This window comes from Neophocaena asiaeorientalis, unplaced genomic scaffold (assembly GCF_003031525.2).
Source record: "Neophocaena asiaeorientalis asiaeorientalis breed wild unplaced genomic scaffold, Neophocaena_asiaeorientalis_V1.1 scaffold229, whole genome shotgun sequence".
Classification (NCBI taxonomy): domain Eukaryota; kingdom Metazoa; phylum Chordata; class Mammalia; order Artiodactyla; family Phocoenidae; genus Neophocaena; species Neophocaena asiaeorientalis.
The window spans coordinates 2,752,527-2,772,360 of NW_020174096.1; the positions used below are offsets into that span (position 1 = coordinate 2,752,527).

General features: G+C 37.9%; 1 protein-coding gene across 1 annotated transcript in view; it reads left to right on the forward strand.

The window, feature by feature from the left end:
* The window catches only part of WDR70 (WD repeat domain 70), a 297,198-nt gene that overhangs the window by 238,257 nt on the left and 39,107 nt on the right, over nt 1-19,834 (forward strand). The window contains exons 11-13 of the mRNA XM_024754657.1: nt 10,431-10,530; nt 13,266-13,350; nt 14,815-14,953. Of these exons, the coding sequence (XP_024610425.1) occupies nt 10,431-10,530; nt 13,266-13,350; nt 14,815-14,953 (324 nt within the window). The remainder of the gene's footprint in view (nt 1-10,430; nt 10,531-13,265; nt 13,351-14,814; nt 14,954-19,834) is intronic.

Here is a 19,834-nt window from a genome sequence, read left to right on the forward strand (position 1 = left end):
GCAGAGGCCAGATCTTATTCATTTTGATGCCCTTTAAACCTGGCTTATACTTGATGCAGTAAATATTTTATGAAAGAATAGAGGTCTTAAGTGTTTCTTCTCCTTTCCCAACTTGTGAATCATTTCAAGAAAATTCCACATCATCTCTTCATTTATGTATCTCTGTGTTGTGTGTATAATGAGTCCTCAGTAAATGTGGTTGACATTGTAAATGTGGATCCTAAAAATTTTATTATCACACTTTTATTTTATGGGGGATGATGAATGGACTTTTCGGAAACCTTTGTCAGATGTCATTGTCTTTAAATTATTTATTTTTTTAAAAAATGAAGGGAGGGAGGGAGAGAGAGAAGAAAGGAATGAGGGAAGGAGAAAACATCTTGGCTGGAACATAATTATCTTTTTTTAAAAAGTTAGAAACTTGGAAACTGTCAACTTGCTATGAAGTATGTTGTTTCCTTGAAACATGCTCAAAAGTTCAGAGTTTCATTTGCTATATTTATTATGTTCATCTTTTAAGCACCATGATTATGTGATACGTAACATATTATACTGTACTCTAAGGCTCACTGGGGTTCTTAGAGTTCAGATGATGTGCCTGGGAAAGAAATAATCTGAAGCTGACCTACTTGAAAGAAAAGATCAGAAATGTGGGGAAAGAGCTCTCATTTAGTAACATAAAGAAAAGCAGTTTCAACACACAACCCTCCCTTCTGTGTCCTCCAAGAATGAGCTGTTTCCAGGCATTCACTTCTCTAATATTGTCTTCTGGAATCATTGTCTGAGTGTCAAAGAGTATATAGAAGAAATGGCTGCAACTAGTTGAAAACAGACTACAGCTACCTAGAGACAGTGGTTGTCTGAAGCAAACCCAGCGAGGATTAAGAAACATTGCTAGAGAGAACTTTTGGTCTCACAGGCAGATGCAAAAAGGCAAGAGAGGAGCGTAATGATTATATAAAGTACAAGACCTGATAAAGTTGAATTAATTTTAATTATAGGGTTGCAGAACAGGTTTATGGTGGATATTATTTGGTAGAATGCTAAGGTAGGGGAGCGAGAATTAACCTTCTTAAAACGTGATCAATGCTTCTGCGGTATCGTCTGACTTATAATAATGACAAACTCTTATATAATGTTTACTGTCTGCCAAGCACTGTTCACATCCTTCATGTGTTGCATTAGTTAACTTCTGCTGCATAACAAACTACCTTAGAACTTAGTAGCTTAAAACAACAAACATTAATTATTTCTCAAGATTCCCTGGGTCAGTGGGGCAGCATTTCTGGTCTGAACTGGCTTGGCTGATTTCTTCTGGGTTCTCTGTTGCATCTGCAGTTAACTAACAGCTCAGTCAAGGCTGGATGGTCTAGAATGGCCTCACCCACATGTCCGGCTGTTGGCCAGATGTCAGCTGGTGCTATGGGGATGACTGGACACATGTTTCTGGTCATCCGGAGAGCATCTTGTGCTTTTTCACAAGGTGGCTAGGTTCCAAAAGCAGCAAGAGAGCAAGTCCCAACATATATGCCTTTCCAGGTCTCTGCTTGTGTCTTGTTTGCTCATGTCCTCTGTTAGAGTTCTCTGAGAAGCAGATGCTAAGATGTGTAAAAGATTTATTGCTAAAACTCCTGTAAGGGAAAAGTGTGTGGGGAGCCAGAGGAGGCTAGAGAGTATCAGATGGTGATGCAGGTCTGACTCCTATGAAGGAAAGAGGGAAGGAATGAAGGAGGGTTGGCTAGGAAGAATCTCAGACTTCAGCACAGTTCTAAAAAAGCTTTGGCCAGGCCAGTGGGAACTCCTTGAGCCTAAGTCAACCCAAGGCTTTATTAATCTGCTCTAGCTATGCTGCTATCTCAGTTAGCATAGCAGCTATAATCAGGACTACTACTTGATTAAGTCTGTAGTCAACAATCCCTTTGTAGAAGGACTAGGAGAAGAATTCTTGCCCCACTGAGTAGCACTGTCCTTCCTCTTAGGAATCTGGCTACCTCTATAGTCAATCAGTTCCTGATCTGAAAATAGAGTCAGGTATGGGAACAGAGCCAGGGATCATGACTTTTTATTGGGGTCACCACCCTCAGCTTCCTGCTCCTCCATTTATCTCTCTTTTTGGTTGTAGATACTAAGCAGTACCTTTGCTGTCTGCCCATCTCTTCTGCCCCTAGGAATGCCATGTTCTATTAACCATCTCCACATTTTTCTGCACATCAAGCCCCCTTGGCTGCCTCTCTGATCTTGTCAGTCATTATGTTGCAGCCTCTTGGCTTCTAGCAATAAAGCACTGCAACTTAGCTTTTATTACTTTGGGCCTCATTATCCCCATGGATATTAATGGCCCAGCTCAGTGAGATTAGCCCTGGGCTGCAGAGGAGACCTTGGTGAATGGTACTTCTTGGTGATGCTGAACTGAACTCCTTGGTGATGCTGGCTCCCTCTCCCCTGTATATTCCTGGTGGCCTTGGTGAACCGTACTTCTTCTGGGCTCTCCCATGAAAAATAATATTCTGTATTTTCTGACTTGACACAATATCTCCATCCCAGGATGCCCACTTCCCCCAGCCTTCTTATTCTCTTCTCTGTTGTCTGCCAGGACAATTGGGGTGTTTTTATTTTACTCAACATTGGCCATCACTTTTCCAGGCCTCTATAGCATCCTTGCAGCAGGTTTGCCCCATCCCCTGGGGACCTTGTACAAAAATGTGCCCCAAATCAATGAATCCTGCTGATGAAAGCCCCCTTGATTAAGGATCCTCAAAATCCAAACTCAAGGTACTTCATGGCTCCTGCCAGCAGCTGCGTCTCTTTTGGTGTGTAATCTCTTTCCAGCCACTTCTCCTGCTGAGTAATACTGGGATTCGGCACTAGGTATTGACGTAGAAGCCAGAAGAGGAGGTAGGGGCACGTCCTAAGAGAAGTTACTGCTGCCTTGTGGGGGAGGAGCAGTTGTAGCATCTTCCAACCCAAAGGAATTGCTAGCTCTTACTAGGCAAGGGTGGGCCACCACCGTAGGCTGTGAGGGTTCAGGGGCATCTGCAGATCTAGCATCTTATAGACATCCATCCAGATATCCTGTCCTTATGTTTCAGAGTCTCAGGTTTTCCCAGCTAGAGCCCTGCCTTAGAATAATAGACATGCCTTGGCTGAGCATTTAGATATCTCTGGAGCTCTATAAATCAAACTACCAGATCTCGCTTTTGTTTGTTGCTCAGCTGTGTCTGGTCTTCCACTGCAGGAGATGAGGGCTTCTTTGAAAGCTACTAAAGGGGCCCTCTGGCTCTTCCATTTAGTCTTTAACTGTTAATGGTGCTCAGTTTCTCATTGTCCCTCTGCAGGGATAATAACTTAGCACTAAACAGCCAACACTATTGTCTTTGTAGGTATCTTCCTCATATATATATATATATATATATATTTTTTTTTTTTTTTTTACCCCTGCATCGGAGGCGGACTCTGAACCACTGCGCCACCAGGGAAGCCCTTCCTCCCATATATTTTTAAATGCCTAGAGTGTTTTTCCCGCAAGGACAGTCCCCTGTACTAGGAAGTTTTCCCAGCTCACCTCCAGTGAAATCTGTAGCAGTTGGACCGCAACCAAGTGCTCAAGTGTATCTGTGCTCCACAGTCCACTCAGGACAGTGTCTTCTTTACCCATGAAGGAGGCAGTCCTAGATTTTTATCTTAACACCTGTGCTGTTGGATCACACCAGGTACCACTTGTGATAGTCTGGTTCCTCTGAGAAACAGACACCAAGATAGGGTTAAACATATAAGAGAATTCTTGGGGAAAGGCCTGTCAGGGGAATGGGAAGATGTTAGCATCTTAGCACCTGAGAAGGCTGGAGAAGAGAGCATGATGTAGGCCATACCCCTAAGAAAGAGAAAGGAAAGAAAGGAGTGTTACATGTCCATCAGCTGATAAACGGATAATAAAATGTGGTACATCCATACAATGGAGCATTACTTGACAATAAAAAGAAATGAAGTATTGAAACATACTACAACATAGATGAACCTCAGATACATTATGCTAAGTGAAAGGAGCCAATTACAAAAGATAGCACATTGTATGATTTCATTTATTTGAAATCTTCACATAGGCAAATATAGAGAGACAGAAACTAGGTTAGTAGCTGCTTAGGGCTGACAGATTAGGGAAAAGAGGGAGTGATTGCTAATGTGTATGGGGTTTCTTTTGGGGGTGATCCTAATGTTCTAAAATTGACTGAGGTAATGATTGCTCAGTTCTCTGAAAATACTGAAAAACATTGAACTGCACACGTTAAGTGGACAGATTCCGTGGTATGTGAATTATATCTCAATAAAACTGTTATATTAAAATAAAAGAAAAAGAGGATTGTACAGAAAGAGTCTCAGACTGTAGCACAATGCCCAGAATGTTTCAGCCAGGCTAATTAGGAGTCCTTTCTCCCCCATGCTCAGTCGTTGGTGAAGAGGAGCCCGTGGAAAGCCTGGCTTGTCACACAGGTAGTGAGAGTGCTAGTCATTATGCTTTGCACAGTGGGAAGTCTGAGAGACACATTTTCTTGGCTACATGTCCTATAATCCCAAACAAGTCACCTGTCCATACCCAGACCCAAGGTGTAAAGAAATACATGCCACATATTGATGAAAAGCAAAGCAAAGTTATATTGCAAAGGAGTGTGACACACTTGCATTACCTCATTAAATTCTCCTAGCAGTTTATGGAGTGGGTACTATTATTAATCTCGTTTAGTAGATGGCATAGGGAGATTAGCCCAAGATGATAAGTGGTGAAGCCTAGATTTGAACTCACCAGTCTGATTCCACCCTCTGTGCTTTTTATCATTATACCATATTTTCATACAATATATTAATTTGATTATCACAGAATCTTTTGCTGAGGTTTTATTGTCTAATTTCCTTTTATTAAAATGAAGCCTTCACGGGCATAGGAAATTGCAAAGTACCTTTCTATGACAGTTCCTATATTTTTGTGTACAGTATTCTCATAATCCTTACTACAGATCTCCAAAATCAGAGGAACAGGAGGAAATTATATTCAGTCTGGACCTATATCTATTCTGTTTTTAATCTTGGCATTTTAAAAAATCCTGGAATATTTTTAATCCTGGTATGGTAAGTAAACCTAACATGTGATTGAAAATATAGAATTGATTGGAATTGCTTGATTATGACGAAGCTTGAAAATAGATTCTTAATGAAAAAGAAAATTTATATCTATTTAGGGGGACCTAAGAGTAGATTTGAGAGGGCAGTTAGATGTTAGTACACCTAGTTTGTTAGATAGCCTAGCATTTGCTTCATCTTGCTCTCGGAGTTTGTGTTTCAGAAGCATAGTTGTATTTCAGCAACGTTCTGAGAGGAGGTGCCCACTGTAGACTGAATAAATAAATGTGTGGCATTGACACAAGGCAGGGAGATAGTAGGTCAAATGTAGCTCAGTTTCTTTGGGAGTTGGGGAAAAAGAGTAAGAGTGGGAAGATGTGTAGGGCATGTTATTTGAAAGATTAATAAACTGTGAAACAGAAAGATTAAGCATCTTGGCCAGGGTCAAACTAAATGTAATAAGCTGAAATTTTAGGTTAAGTTGGCTTGGCTCTAAAACCAGTATTCTTTCCACTAAATTTTCTCCTATTTTCAGCCCAGAAATTTATTTAAATTCTTGCTCTTTTAAAATAGTTTATTCCACTGTTTTATTGATTACAAAACATGTTTTGATCCTTTTGAGGGCTGTGTTTCCTCTTGCATTGATAGATACACACTAGAGCGATGGAAAGATATTGGGATCTAGCTAGCTGCTGGATGTAAACTCACTGACCTCTGTTACCACCATAGAATATTTGGATTATTTAGAATTACAGAAAGTGGTATATTTAAGACTTTGGGCTAGGCATCATATTTTTCTTTGAGAATTTGGCATACTTCCTTAGAGAGGAAAAACTAGAATTAGCATAGCCACAGAAGGCAGGACCAGGACGCATAAGTAGATGTTAGAAGGAGGGAGGCTTGGACCCAGTTTAAGAAAGGTGTTGCCAATTAGAGCCACCCAGACAAACGTACTGTTGTTGCTTGTGATGTAATGAGTTCTGTACTGCTGGAGGCTCTATGACCATCTGCTGAGAAGGGACAGTTTGTACTGTATGAGCTCAGAGAAGGCCTTTAAAACTCTACGTTTTTGTGCTTGCATTCCCCATCACTCTGAATATTTGACACTTGATGTTCTCCAAATCTAACATAAGGCACTCCTAAGAATAGGAAGCCTATATAAAGGAGTTAATAATCTCAACTTCCCTAAAGAATAATGTTTTTTGCCTAGGATGATTATGAAAGGAATTAAAGGAGAAGTTGCAGTTTTAGATTTCCCATATTATGCCAGAAGTGTTTTTCAGTCAGGTTGACTTTGTTTTCAAAATGTGAGGGTATTTTTCATCACAGACTGTCCAAATATTGATGTTTTATGCAAATTTAAGATCTCCTCTGGCTATCCATTTTATTTCATTGGAATAAACTTTTGTTACTGGTTAAAGTGAAGTTAATAATTGAAGAGCACACTTGACATAAAATCTCAGTCGAAATGGAACTACCTGCTTGCTCTTGGGCTCATGCGGAAGTGTACGTGATATGATTGCTTTGGATTCTACAGCTTTTAAGGTTCTTTATCCCATCTGACTGATATGTACATGTCTATATATATGTGTGTGTATTTATATTTTAGAATATTGGTATTCATGATCTATTTTGCTCTATTAATAATAAAAAGTACATTTGATCAGTTAGTCGATCAGTTAGTCATCTAGTTCAAATCCATTTACTTTACAGAAGATAAAATTGTGATCTGGAGGGCTAAGTAATTTGTCCCGAGTCATACTGCTAGTTTTTGACTGAACTAAGTCCAAATTTCATACCTCCTAGTCCTGGACCAGTGCTCTTTTTGCTATACCACATTACCTTACTGGTAATTCATGAAGTGATGGGTCTTCCTTCTGTTAAGATGTATATATGTATTTATTAGCATTAAAAATAAATAAAACATTTAAAACAAATAAAAAATTAATTTCACTGAGAGGCCAAATGTAAGTATAGGACTTTCTGGTAAACTGTTACCGCTGTAGTATCTTTCAAAAGCTTTATTTAGAGTTTAGGAGTTGATAAGTTGTTGAAATATAACTAAGTGGCATATTTTCCTTATTGAGATTAGTAGCCGAGTTCTGCTTTTCTGAGGAACAAAAAAAATATGTTCAATCTATTCTCCATGTGTCCAAGAATGATCTTTTAAAGATCAGCAAACCTAGTCACACAACTACTCCTCTGTGTAAAATCCTTTAGCGACTCCTTTTACCTTCAGGATAAAATTTAAGCCCTTAACATGGCCTACAAGGCGTGATCTGGGTCCTGCTTATGTCACCTCTCACCTGTCCTTTTCCTCTTAGACATGATTAACTTCTTTTAGTTCTTTGTATCAACCAGCTCCTTTCCCTTCAGGCCTTCCAGTATGCGTGTGTTGGTTTTCTATCGCTTAGTAACAGATTACTACCGCAAATTTAGTGGCTTACAAAACCACCAGCTTATCATTTCACAATTTCTGTAGGTAAGAAGCCTGACATAGTATGGTTGGATTCTCTTCTTAGGGTTTTAGGGTTTCACCAGGCTACAGTCAAAGTACATTTGACCCTTGAACACGTGGGGAGGTGTGGGGTTAGGGGCACCAACACACACTCCTCTCGCCACCCTGCGAGCAGTTGAAAATCCACATATAACTTTACAGTCTGCCCGCCATATCCATGGTTCCACATTTGTGGATTCAACCAACCACAGATCATATAGTACCGTACTATGTATTTATTGAAAAAAAATCTGTGCATAAGTGGACCTATGCAGTTAAAACCCATGTTCAGATCCCTGTTTCTTTGATACATCTTTTAAGTCTATAGTGGCATGTCAAACGCTTCTCATTCTTAAAATCTCTCTTCCTCTTCTGGCATGTCTTTATGGCTTCCTCCTCTGTCCTCAGCCAGGAGAAAGCTCTGCCTTTCTTTTTTTTGGCTGCGTTGGGTCTTCTTTGCTGTGCGTGGGCTTTCTCTAGTCGCAGCGAGCAGGGGCTACTCTTCGTTGCGGTGCGCCGGCTTCTCCTTGAGGTGGTTTCTCTTGTTGCGGAGCACAGGCTCTAGGCACCTGGGCTCGGTAGTTGCAGCACAGGGGCCCTAGAGCACGCGGGCTTCAGTAGTTGCCGAGTGTGGGCTCAGTAGCTGTGGCATGCGGCCTCAGTAGCTGTGGCTCGCGGGCTCTAGAGCACAGGCTCAGTAGTTGTGGCGCATGGGCTTAGCTGCTCCACGGCACGTGGGATCTTCTCGGACCAGGGCTCGAACCCATGTCCCTGCATTGGCAGGCAGATTCTTAACTGCTGAGCCACCAGGGAAGTCCCGAAAACTCTGCTTTTAAGGACTCACGTGACTCTTCAGTCCCACCTGGGTAATCCAGGACATAATCTCCCTATCGGCTAACTAATAACCTTCATTATACCTGCAAAGTCCCTTTTGCTAAGTAGAGTAACGTATTCATGGGCATAACACCAGCGATCGCAGAGGTCATGGGGTTCAAAATTCTGCTACCACAATGCAGTGAGTACCCTCTGACTGGAATAGCCTTTCTAGACCCTGCATCCTGCTCCTTCGTCTAACTTTTACTTTATCCACTGCATCTCTGATTTCTTTTTGCCCCTCTTTTTTTCCCTCTCTTCTCATGCTCTGATTAAGAACCTCTCTTTAGTGCTCTCAAATTACTCTATACTTCCCCACTGTACCACTTGTCACTTTGTATGCTTATCTGTGTCCTTTCAGGGGGACCGTCTATCACCTCTGAGAAGAGAAGCCATGTTTATCTCAGCACATTTGTGTTTCCCTGCTCACCCATGTATCTGCCATACAGTTGATTCCCAATATAAAAAAAAAAGATGAATCAATGAATTATTTATATCCATGAAAAGAGGAAGCATGATTACTGTCTTTAATATAAATTTCTAAGACTGTCACGTGGAGGAAGAGAGAAGACAATTTTATTATTTATTTATTACCATTTAACCTTCTGAAAAATTATTTAAATTTAAATTGTGACAATGGGACACAAGAATCATTAGAACTAACCTAGGAATATAGTGAAAAGAAATCTGAGTGTAACAGTTCCGCAGGAGGCCAAGGAAGCTCTGGTCCTTATTAAAACAGAAGGTCCGAGTTAAGTGATGTATTTGAGAAGACAATTTTAACTCAATATATACAGTTTTTTTTTTTGAAGGCTTGCTTTTGTGAGGTAGTGTGTCCTCATTACTGGAAACTTTTTGGTGAAAGCTCAGTGATGGAGTGTTGGGGATATTATCGGGAGGCTAATGTACGTGAGCTCTGTTTTGTGACTCATTGTTTGTTATGGTTGCTGCAAATTGATGGAGATGGGTCATTTGTATTCCTATACCTGTGGCTGCCAGGAGAGACCTACATGCTGTCATCCCTAGTAATGTCCCTGGCCATTCACTGTGTAATTATCCAGCCTGGTGGATCTGGGATAATTGACTCCCTAGTACTTTGGCCTGTTCTGGTTACTGAATCATAACTGGGTGGCAAGATTAGTGTAGCAGAGTTACTTTTATAAGTCATTAACTGTTTAGAAGTGACATTGCAAGTAAAAAGGCTAATAACGTACATCCGTAGAGAGGGGGTATAGGGTAGTGTTTAAGGGTAGGCTTTTTGGTTCAAACTCCTAGCTCGACCACTTACTAGCTCTGTGATTCTGGACAAGGTACTTAAGTCTCTGTGCTTAGTTTCCTAATCTGTAAAATGAAGATAATCTTCTAGAGTGAACGTGAGCACCATAGGCAAGTTAGTAAAAGAATATAGTGCCTAGGGTATGGTAAGCATTGTGTAACGGCTAGCTGTCGTCATCATCATCAACAACAACATTATCCTACAGGCACACTGAAGATAGTTCAAGACTTACAACCATGTGCACAGTGTCTGGCATATACTAGGAATACAGTGATATTTTTGAGTTAATAATATGTTCATTTGTAATTTTTATTTATATTTATTCTTTCAGATAACTGTAGGAAATGGTCCCCAAAACTTTATAAGTATAATGAGAAGAACTAAATGCGGTGCTAATCTTGTGTTGCTCAGAGCTTGCTAAGGCAGTCTGAAAAATATCTCCTACTAGAACTTAACCTTGTCTCTTCTTTTCGCTTATTAAAGCAAATGGATGTTTTTAAAAGCCCTTTGAAATTTTTTCCAAAATAAAAAAAACTATCATCAGGTGAAATTAATATTTTTCATGTAGCTATATATCATTTTTTGGATGATAAAGTAAAATATTCTTGCCACAAAAATGTTCTCATCTGAATTCAGATGAGATGTTAACACTTTGCTTGTCTTTGCAAACAGGTTCATCCTAAATTCCACTATAAACAAGCTCATGACCCAGGCACAGATACTTCTTGCGTGACTTTTTCCTATGATGGTAATGTCCTTGCCTCTCGTGGAGGTAGGTTAGAAGCTTTCTTTTTAAAATGTTTCTATATATAAAATGATCGTATGTAACTCTAACAAATGTCACACTAATATCCTAGTGCTTAGTAAAGCTAGCTGTGCTTTTGTTAATGTACCTTTGCCAGTCTAGTTTTTTTCATTAAAATGCATTTCCAACTTGGCAACATTATTTTATTAAAATTATCAAGTAAAATTTAGAAAATATGTACTTTTTTGCCTAAGTTTTCATTTTAGCTCCAAATTCCATCATCCTTTGGAGCCTGCAAGGATGACCATTGCCTCTGCCTTAATGGACTTTTGTAGATGATATTCTATATTCTTTCTATATCATTTTATAGTTCTGGGTCTGGTATTTCAAACTCTTCTATTTGCTGACCATTGATTTTTTTTTCAGTTCAAACACTAATTCAGTTCAGTTAAAAAAAATTTGTATACCTGGATGTTATTTTTTTTAATAGCTATGTAATTCTGTGTGGTCGTATTGTAAGTTTACCTATCCACACTCATGATTGAATACAGATTGTTTCTAACTTTTTGCTAGATCTTTCTCACGTGAATAAGTAGTATGCTGATAGAAGGAAATAATAAAATAGTGAGGGCAACTTATGAACAAAGCATTAGGGGGAAGTATGGGGCGTGACTGAGGATCTTCCAATAGGCCCATTTGTGGGGAGAGAAAAGAATCAAGGTAAGTAGGTTGGAACCGTGTTACAGATAGCCTTAAATATCACATAAAGGATTTAGTCTTTATTCCACAGGCCAAATTAATCTAGCAACACTGAGTTTAGTCATTCATTCACTCACTTTACTGTATATTGAGCAACTGATCTGAGCTAAGCATTATGCTAGGTTCTTGGCATAAACTGTGGACATCATAGCAGGGTTCCTTTCCTGAAAGAATTTACAGCCTGATGTAGAGGGTATAGAAGTGAGGGGAACATAGAGTTGGCACAGCTCTCCCCTCGGTTTAACTGGTCCATGCCCGTTTACCCTTGGGAGCTCTATCCAGATTCTCCTTCTTCCAAGGAAGCCTTCTATTGATATATTATACCCAAACTACCCTCACTTACATAATTTAAAAAAAATCAAATCACATGCACATGTATTTTCTATTTACGGTATACATGGCAAAGATGGATATGTATAAAATATATGTTTTGGTTCATCAATTCTAACCTGTTCTTTGAGTCCTAAGATGACTCTTAATTAAGACTATGTATTATACTCTGTACTTACATCAGTGATTCTTACCCCAAGAATGTATCTGAATCCCCTAGGAAGATTTTCAAAATCACAAATCCTCCACTAGGAAATTCTCACATTCACTCTCACACCTCTAGAGTGGTATACCCCAATCTCCGAGGTAGAGTGGGGAAAGAAGAAGGGAATAACAGAGGAGTGTACTTTGAAAATTCTTCCTGGAGGATTCTGAAATAGCCCAGCCCCACGCAGTTGATTATTACTGCCTTAGAAGTATAGGATTAACTCCATTTCAGTCAAAGCCATTTTAGTGATAATTTTTACCTTCCCCTTCCATCCTATACTAGCTGTTGGGTAACATGTCATCTACAGAACATGTATACTGTATTCCGCCATTCTCCTTCCTGGATGTATAGAATATACCAGATGGAAGTCTCTCTGTTCAGCAGAGTCCCCAGAGTGTTGTAAGGTGCTCCTGCTAGCTCCAGAACCTGCCAGGTTAACTAAACTGTTTAATGCAGATTAATGTTTTCTTATTGTTTGAGGATTGTGGGGATGTGTAACCTTCTTTTAAAGACTAAAAGCAAAAAGGTTAGTCTTACAAAGTTCTTCCAGTATAAGCAGGTCTCCAATCCAGCCAGTCGTGGATTAGAGCACCTGCCAAAAGTTGGGTTTCAGAGTCAGGGTTGCTGGGGAGAGAATGGGGATTTTTATTGAATTCTCCACTCACCCCACTTGCATCTGGTACTGATTCCTTATTGGACCCAGGGGGTTGAGGCAGGTCTCAGCTGCGGACACTGGGGAAAAAGGACAGCAAAGATATTACTTATATGAGTTTTGGCTTTCATTATGAACAGGAATTAGTTAGTAGCCCTATAGAAATACTTCAAAAGTGATTCTTTAAAGAATATTAATTATGCTTTAAATGGCTTGGAAAAGCTATACTCCCCAGCAAGGTGAAGAATGATAGCCCACAGATAGAGTTACCCTGGAGGGAAAGGAATCACGTTGGCTCACTCTCACTAATGTTAATGGATAGTTTCACCCACACACTGGTGGGAAAAAGAATCTGTTGTGAACTGAACTATTTTCAGTCCTGGTGGTTGCTAAATTAGTATCTTCTTAAGAAGTCAAGTTATGCTCAGATATACCACAGGGAAACTACCATCTGCTCTAAAGTCACTCTTTAGAGAAGATTCTCCAGGGTTCCTTCTAGCCTACAGATGCTACATCAATCTGGAAAGTAATTTCTAGGAAGCTAGTTCATTATCATGTATCTTTCTACTGTTCTCACAACTATGGCTCTCAAGCTCCCTAGTTAAAAAGTAAAATGTGTTATGTGCATCCCCTTCCCTCCTTCCTTCCCTCCTGCCTCCTTCCTTTCTCTCTCTCTCCCTCCCTCCCCCGCTTCCCTCTCTCCCTTCCTTTTCTTATAGTTATACACTAAGTTTTGCAAACTCTAAACTTGGGGCTGGTTCTTTTTTGCAAAATTTACTTTCTTTTTTTTTTCCTTTCTCATTCCTCTATCAGGTGATGATACATTAAAATTATGGGACATCCGACAGTTTAATAAGCCACTTTTTTCAGCCTCGGGTCTTCCCACCATGTTCCCAATGTAAGTAGCATATTTTTAATATTCGATAAGCACAAGAGAATGGAAAAGTAATTTTTTCATCTTCATGTTAATTTATAGTATGTGTCTTACATTTTCTAGAAAAGGGACTTGAAGAGTGATTGAAATAGGTTTTTTGAAAGATGAATTTTTATTTTTCCTTTCATTTCGTACATTCTTCAGAATATAAAATTCTATTTTTGAAGTTGAAATCATAGCTGTTCATGTATTTGTGTGTGTGAATATATATATTGTATGCACACATAGGCCTTGGGGTAGTAAAAACATTTTAAAGGGTTGAATTGTTCTTTTGATAGTGTATAAATGACAGAGTAGGCCTGTCTTTTGTTTTCTTTTAAAATTTGAATCCTCATACCATTAAAGCAATTCTTCATAGTTACTGAATATTATATGTCATTTTCTCAATTTTTTCTTATCATCATTTCAATCAATAATTCGGTAACTGTCACTTATTCAAACTGTCTTGCTCTGGATAGCTGAACACTGTTATCTGCATTCTACTGAGTTGATAACTGAAGCTTTAAAGATTTTTCTGCAAACAGCTGAGGGTGGGATTTGATCTCTAAGTCCTACAATTGGTGCCTAAGCAAAAATGTCTATTTTGGTAGAAATAAAATTTCTCACCTGTATTAAATAATGACCAACAAGGAGAGTGTGAAGGTAATGGAAGCAGCAAATGGAGGAAGCTGTATAATCTCAGAGCACTAACTCTGACACAGTCTATTGCCCATGGCATTTATCTGTTAAAACAAACAGATGGATAAACAAACATGAATTTATAGCCGATACGAATCTTTTGAGCCTTATGCCTGCTGCAAGTAATGCTAACTAGATAGCGTCTTTGGCTCATGTCTTAGATTATTCACAGTCAGGTGGCCAGACCTCTCATCACAAGAGCTGTTGAATCACAGCCATCAATTAGGTTCCAGCGGTACAAGCTGCTCCTCATTTCATGGTGCTTGACTTGACAAAGCTCAAATTGTTTGAGAGGTGGTGCTGATAAAAATAGTTCCCAAACTGATCAAAATAATCACTACTTAGACGTCAGTCATATACTGTCTATTTGTGTATAGACAGGGTCAATGTCTATATTGAGTTTTTCCCACACGTTATTTACATTGAAAGATATTATAATGTATAGAAATTAGAGCACAGATTCTGGAGTCAGGCTAAGTTCGAATCCCAGCTGTACCACTTACTTTTGTGATCTTGGACAAGGTTTATTTAACCTCTTCCTGCCTCACTTTCCTAATCAGTAAAATGGGGATAATAGTATCTACTTCATAGGATTATTGTATTAAGGGAGTTAATATAAGTGCCTGACTTACTATAAATCCTATGTAAGAGTTGTCTCTTATTACAGTGAGGTTGTTTATATTTTTACTCATTATCACTGCACTGTTGTGGCATCATAAGCCTATACTTATAAACTCTTTTTGTCTGTAGGACTGACTGCTGTTTCAGTCCAGATGATAAACTTATAGTCACCGGTACGTCTGTTCAAAGGGGATGTGGCAGCGGCAAACTTGTTTTCTTTGAACGCAGGACTTTCCAAAGGGTGTATGAAATAGACATCACAGATGCGGTATGTGTGTTCTTTCCTCCCAGCCTTGAGAATGAAGTGAAGTTTGCCTCTTAGCCATTTTTGGTTTTGGTTTTGGTTTTGAAATAGAACATAAGTTCTTGCCCTTACAGTACAGTGGTAGCTGCTTTTTTTCTCCAACACAGGAATTACTAGTACATTGCAGACTGGCTTATCTACACTTTTCCCTCCCCAACCCAATATTTCCTATAGGCCCACACTTTAGTCAGAATTTCAGCTGGGCCTGGGATGTTTATCCGCTCTGCCAACCAATTTGAGGAGAGAAGAAGCTGATCTTCATGTAACGTACAGAAAGGAGCTTCCCACAATGTGCATGTTTGTAAGGATTCAGGGATTATGGACAGAAGTGAAACGTTATGCCCTCAGAATGTGATGAAGTGTATCATTGTTTGAAAACTTTGACAGAATTCTCCTTGTTAGAGGTGTCATTAAGGTAAGACTCAGCTTCCACTGAGGTTAATATCTATTTAGTTATTAGAAGTTTAAAACATTTCAGATTTAACTTCCACATCTGAAAAACCCCCCTTTAGTTTTCTTTACATATTTATGTAAGCACTAAAACACCAGCATGCGTGCATTCATTCATTCATTCATGTCTAGAGACTGGAGCCGTATGTAATACAATAATAGTGAAGATTCCCAGAGGAAAATCTGAGTTCCTTTAAAGTCTTTGAAAGTATGTATTAGTATTTAGACGGTAAGGCAAATCATTGTTATTTTTCGAGTATGAAACAGGCCAATTAATGTCTGTGCAAATTTTCTTTGGCTCATAGTCAAATCCTTTAGTAATATCCTGTATCTTAAAACAGTGCTCTTATGTAGATTTCTCCGGTTGTTTCAGCTCTACGTAAACAGTTGAGACATATTATGTACTTAAATGATTCAGACAATTGAACAACTGTTTTTAAATCACCAGCAAAAAGCTCCTGTCTCTAATGTTTTAATATTACTGTGGAGTCTTAAGTTGTAGGCACTAAATTTGAAACCATGTATAGAGACAATGAACTAACAATGAGACTAATTCTAGATGAGTACTTTAAGTTTGATAGATTCTAATCTCATGACATAATTTGAAATGTGCCAACACTAATCATACTTTTTTTGGGGTGCATCCAGGAGCCAACTAAAACACTAGAATCAAAGAAAAACACTCTTGACTCTATCAACTTTAATCTCAAAAAATAAAATTATTATAATTGGTTGTTCCAGAAGTAAGCTGGTTTTGTTTTGTTTTGTCTTTAATGCCTCTCAACGACTATACATCTCAGTATTACTCATGGGATTGTGTTTTTAAATTATAATTTAAATTGAAATGTAATTAAATTAAGGGATATAGAAGTATGATTGTACTTTTAAAGACATGTGGATGTCGTAAGTGTACAGAACACACTGTTGTGTTGCTCTGAATTGCTTTTCTAACTAGATGTTTTTCTCCATGGCACTTAACCACCATCTCATCTATTATATATTTGTTTGTTTTTGTCTGTCTGCTTCCACCAGGATGTACGCCCATGAGGGCAGAAACTTTGTCTGTTCACTGCAATATCCCCAGTGCTCTGAACAGTGCCTGGCACATAGAAGGTGCTTGTTTATTGAATGAGTGAATGGTATACTTGGGAAGTGCAAGTAATGCATACTGTAGAGCACAGGTGTGTCTTTGGAGAGTGAGGCAGGAGAGAAGTATCTAGAGATGGAAGGGTAAACTGACTTTGTATACCATAATAAAGTGACTTTATCTTATGGTTTTTTTGTTTTTCGTTTTCTTTTTTTTAAAGCAAAGGAATGACATATTCAGATCCAGGTCTTAGACGTTGATTTTTATTGAAGTGTGAAGGTTAGATTTACAAGACGTAGTATTTATATGTATATGTGTAATTTAGGAGACTGGGTCAGTGTTCCCTGCAATTAAAAGAAAACAAAAAAAGATAGCAGGTTTTAGAAGAAAGACAGCAAGTCTGTTGTTGGTATCTTGAACTTGAAGTACCTTTAGGACCTCTGGGTGGAGATGTTCAGTGGGCAGATGGGTAGATAACTTTGGTGCTTAGAAGAAAGAAGACACAGTTTTGGGAGGAGTATTTATAGTTCATAGTTGAAATGTTGGTTGCTGATTAGTTTGATCTCGGAAAGGGCATGAAGGATGGAGAAGATGAGCCCTAGGAAACCAGAGCATTTAAGGGATGAGCAAGTGAAGAGATACAAAGGAAAGAGTGAGGTCATTAAGGAAACAGAATTTATCATATATTGAATTATCTTAGAAAAGTCAGAAAACTGATTTTGAGACCCATTTTAATAGATGGATGAAGAGAGAACTTCAAATAGGGACAAAACCACACACCTTAAAGTGGCCTTTTAAATCATTGATTTAGGATTTGTTTGTCTTTTTTTGGTTGTTAACATCAGACAACATTGTTTTCTGTTTATATTGTAGAACGGTATGCTAAAGGGACTTTAAACTGCCCCTTTGATCCCAATTTTCTCAAGTTTTAAGTCTTCTTGGAATGTAGAAAAATAAACAAATTCATTCTTTGGGATGGATAAAGAGGGGGGACACTTTGCTAGAAGGGCCATAAAACACCTCTTTTATTTAATTGTATTTTTGTTATTAAAAGCCAGGATTGTCATTTCTTTTGGAAACACCACACTCTGCTATAATAAGGTACTTACTGTATTGAGTTTTAATTTAGCTAAAAGGCAGCATCTCATATTCTTAATATCAACATTTAGTTGTTTGCTTGTTTGACTAGGCACAGGCAATGGTGCTGTTAGGTCTATCCTAAAACCATTTACTTCAGTAAAGTATGATTGACTGCATTTTCTCACACCCTTTTCTAAAACTAAATAAATCCCTAGATAGTTATATTCTGGAATGCCAAGCTCAATATAGATGGGGAGCCAAACATTGTTTTCAGTTAGGGAATGTTAACAATCTATACAATTAATTTCCTAATAACTAAAAACTGTCCTACAATCTTCACAATAAATAGCTTTTTAAAATATAACAATTATATTTTCCATATTTAGTTTTGAAACAAACTTTAAAAATGGTTTTAATTGCACTCTCTGCATTGTCATATGCTCTGAAAATTTTTCTTTCTCTATTCAGTTTAGAGACTCTCAACACTCTTCGCTAGGAGATGACAAATGTTTAACATTTACTATTTTTACTGTGTGATGTTTGTACACATTTTACAATTCTGCTGAAATTATTTTTAGGTGTTTCCTTTTCCTAGTCCAATTTTGTTTCCTCAAGTTGAAAAAAAATGCATATCCTCATTTATCATCTACTTCGTTGTAATTTGAATAATGTGCTTAGCCTCTTTTCTAAGATAAATTCCAGAATATAATTTGATCTTGAATTTAAAAGCTCACCTTTGTCTTTGTGTAGATGGGACCCTAGCATGTTTATATATTGTGTAAAAAGCTTCCATTACTCTATTTTATGTGAAAAAGCATAGGAGAGAAGGAATGGACTAAATGTAATTTGGAGATGACCTATCATTTTTTTAAAAGGTAATTATGTTTAGAAGAGACATAGAAATTTTTAAGTCTTTTCAAAGTTCCAGTTATTTCAGGAAATGCTGTGAAATAACATTTAAAACTATTATTAGCTTAGTGATTTTTCATCAAACTATACTTTGTTGCAAAATGATTAATAGAATTTCCTTTTTTACTAATATAAATCAAGGGACATGGTTTATGCAATTGTACTAGTATATTACCATTTATACTCTTTAACCCAAGCATAGTGAAATGAAGTTGTTTTGACCTGGTATTAAGATGGTGGCCTCTTCACCTCAGTTGCTTTGGGCAGTAATTTAAGAGAGAGCAGACATTCCCTTGTGTAGAGAGAAGAAAAAGATGGAAAGGAAAACAGCCAGAAATTTCACACTTGGTCCCAACTTCTCTTCTAATTTGTTTGTTTGTGTAGTTTGGTGAGGGATCTCTGTTTCTGTAAACACTAAATGAGCAAAGTGAAGAGAAGAAAAAGAAAAACTAAACCTTTATTTTTAAAACATAGCTATAGCATTTAGCACGGCTACTGAACGGAAGGGAAGGGAAATTTGCTTCGGCATTTTCAACTAGACTGTAGGCATTTCAAAGTTGATTGAGAATCCTGGTGCCCATTTAAGAGAGATAATAGTAAAGGTCTTTTAAGGAAGAAAAAAACTCATTTGTGATCATCTAAAGAATATTTGATTATCTTTAGGAATGCTTTTTAAGCATTGAAGAGAATAGATAGCAAAGAACAAGGATTATCTTAGAGTTTTGTTTCTTTCTACCACTACTTGTTCTCTGCAATATCCCTTTCCCGTGGGAGATGAAATCTGGATTATGCACACTTACGTACTGCCTACCTACCTACAGGCTGTATCTCTGCCCCTTATTATCATAGGTATTGGTTGAAAAATACATAATTATTGTTAAAGTTATGTTAATTAAGTAATAGTTTATATATTTACCAAAAGGTGGGGAAAGTTTCTTATTTCAGACCTACTTATCCGATTACAGAGATAGCCTACTGCATATATTGAGGAGAAGGTAAGGTCCATATTGTGTAAAAAAAAAAAAGAGATTTCTTTAAAAGAACAAAAATTTCCATAAAAATACCAACTGTCTTTCCTTCTTTATATAGTTAGGTGAAGTTCTGAAGAGAACTTGAGTTCTCATTATTTTTCTAAACATCATATCTTATCACATTACCCATAGATTATACTGAGATATGACCTTTAAATTAATGAATTTTGATGTCCAAGAAAATTGCTATATGTGTCAATATATAAAATGACATATAACATATAAAATGAAAGGATTAGCACTTCCATTTCACATAAAAAGTTTTTGTGTTCTTATTAGGAGAGAATC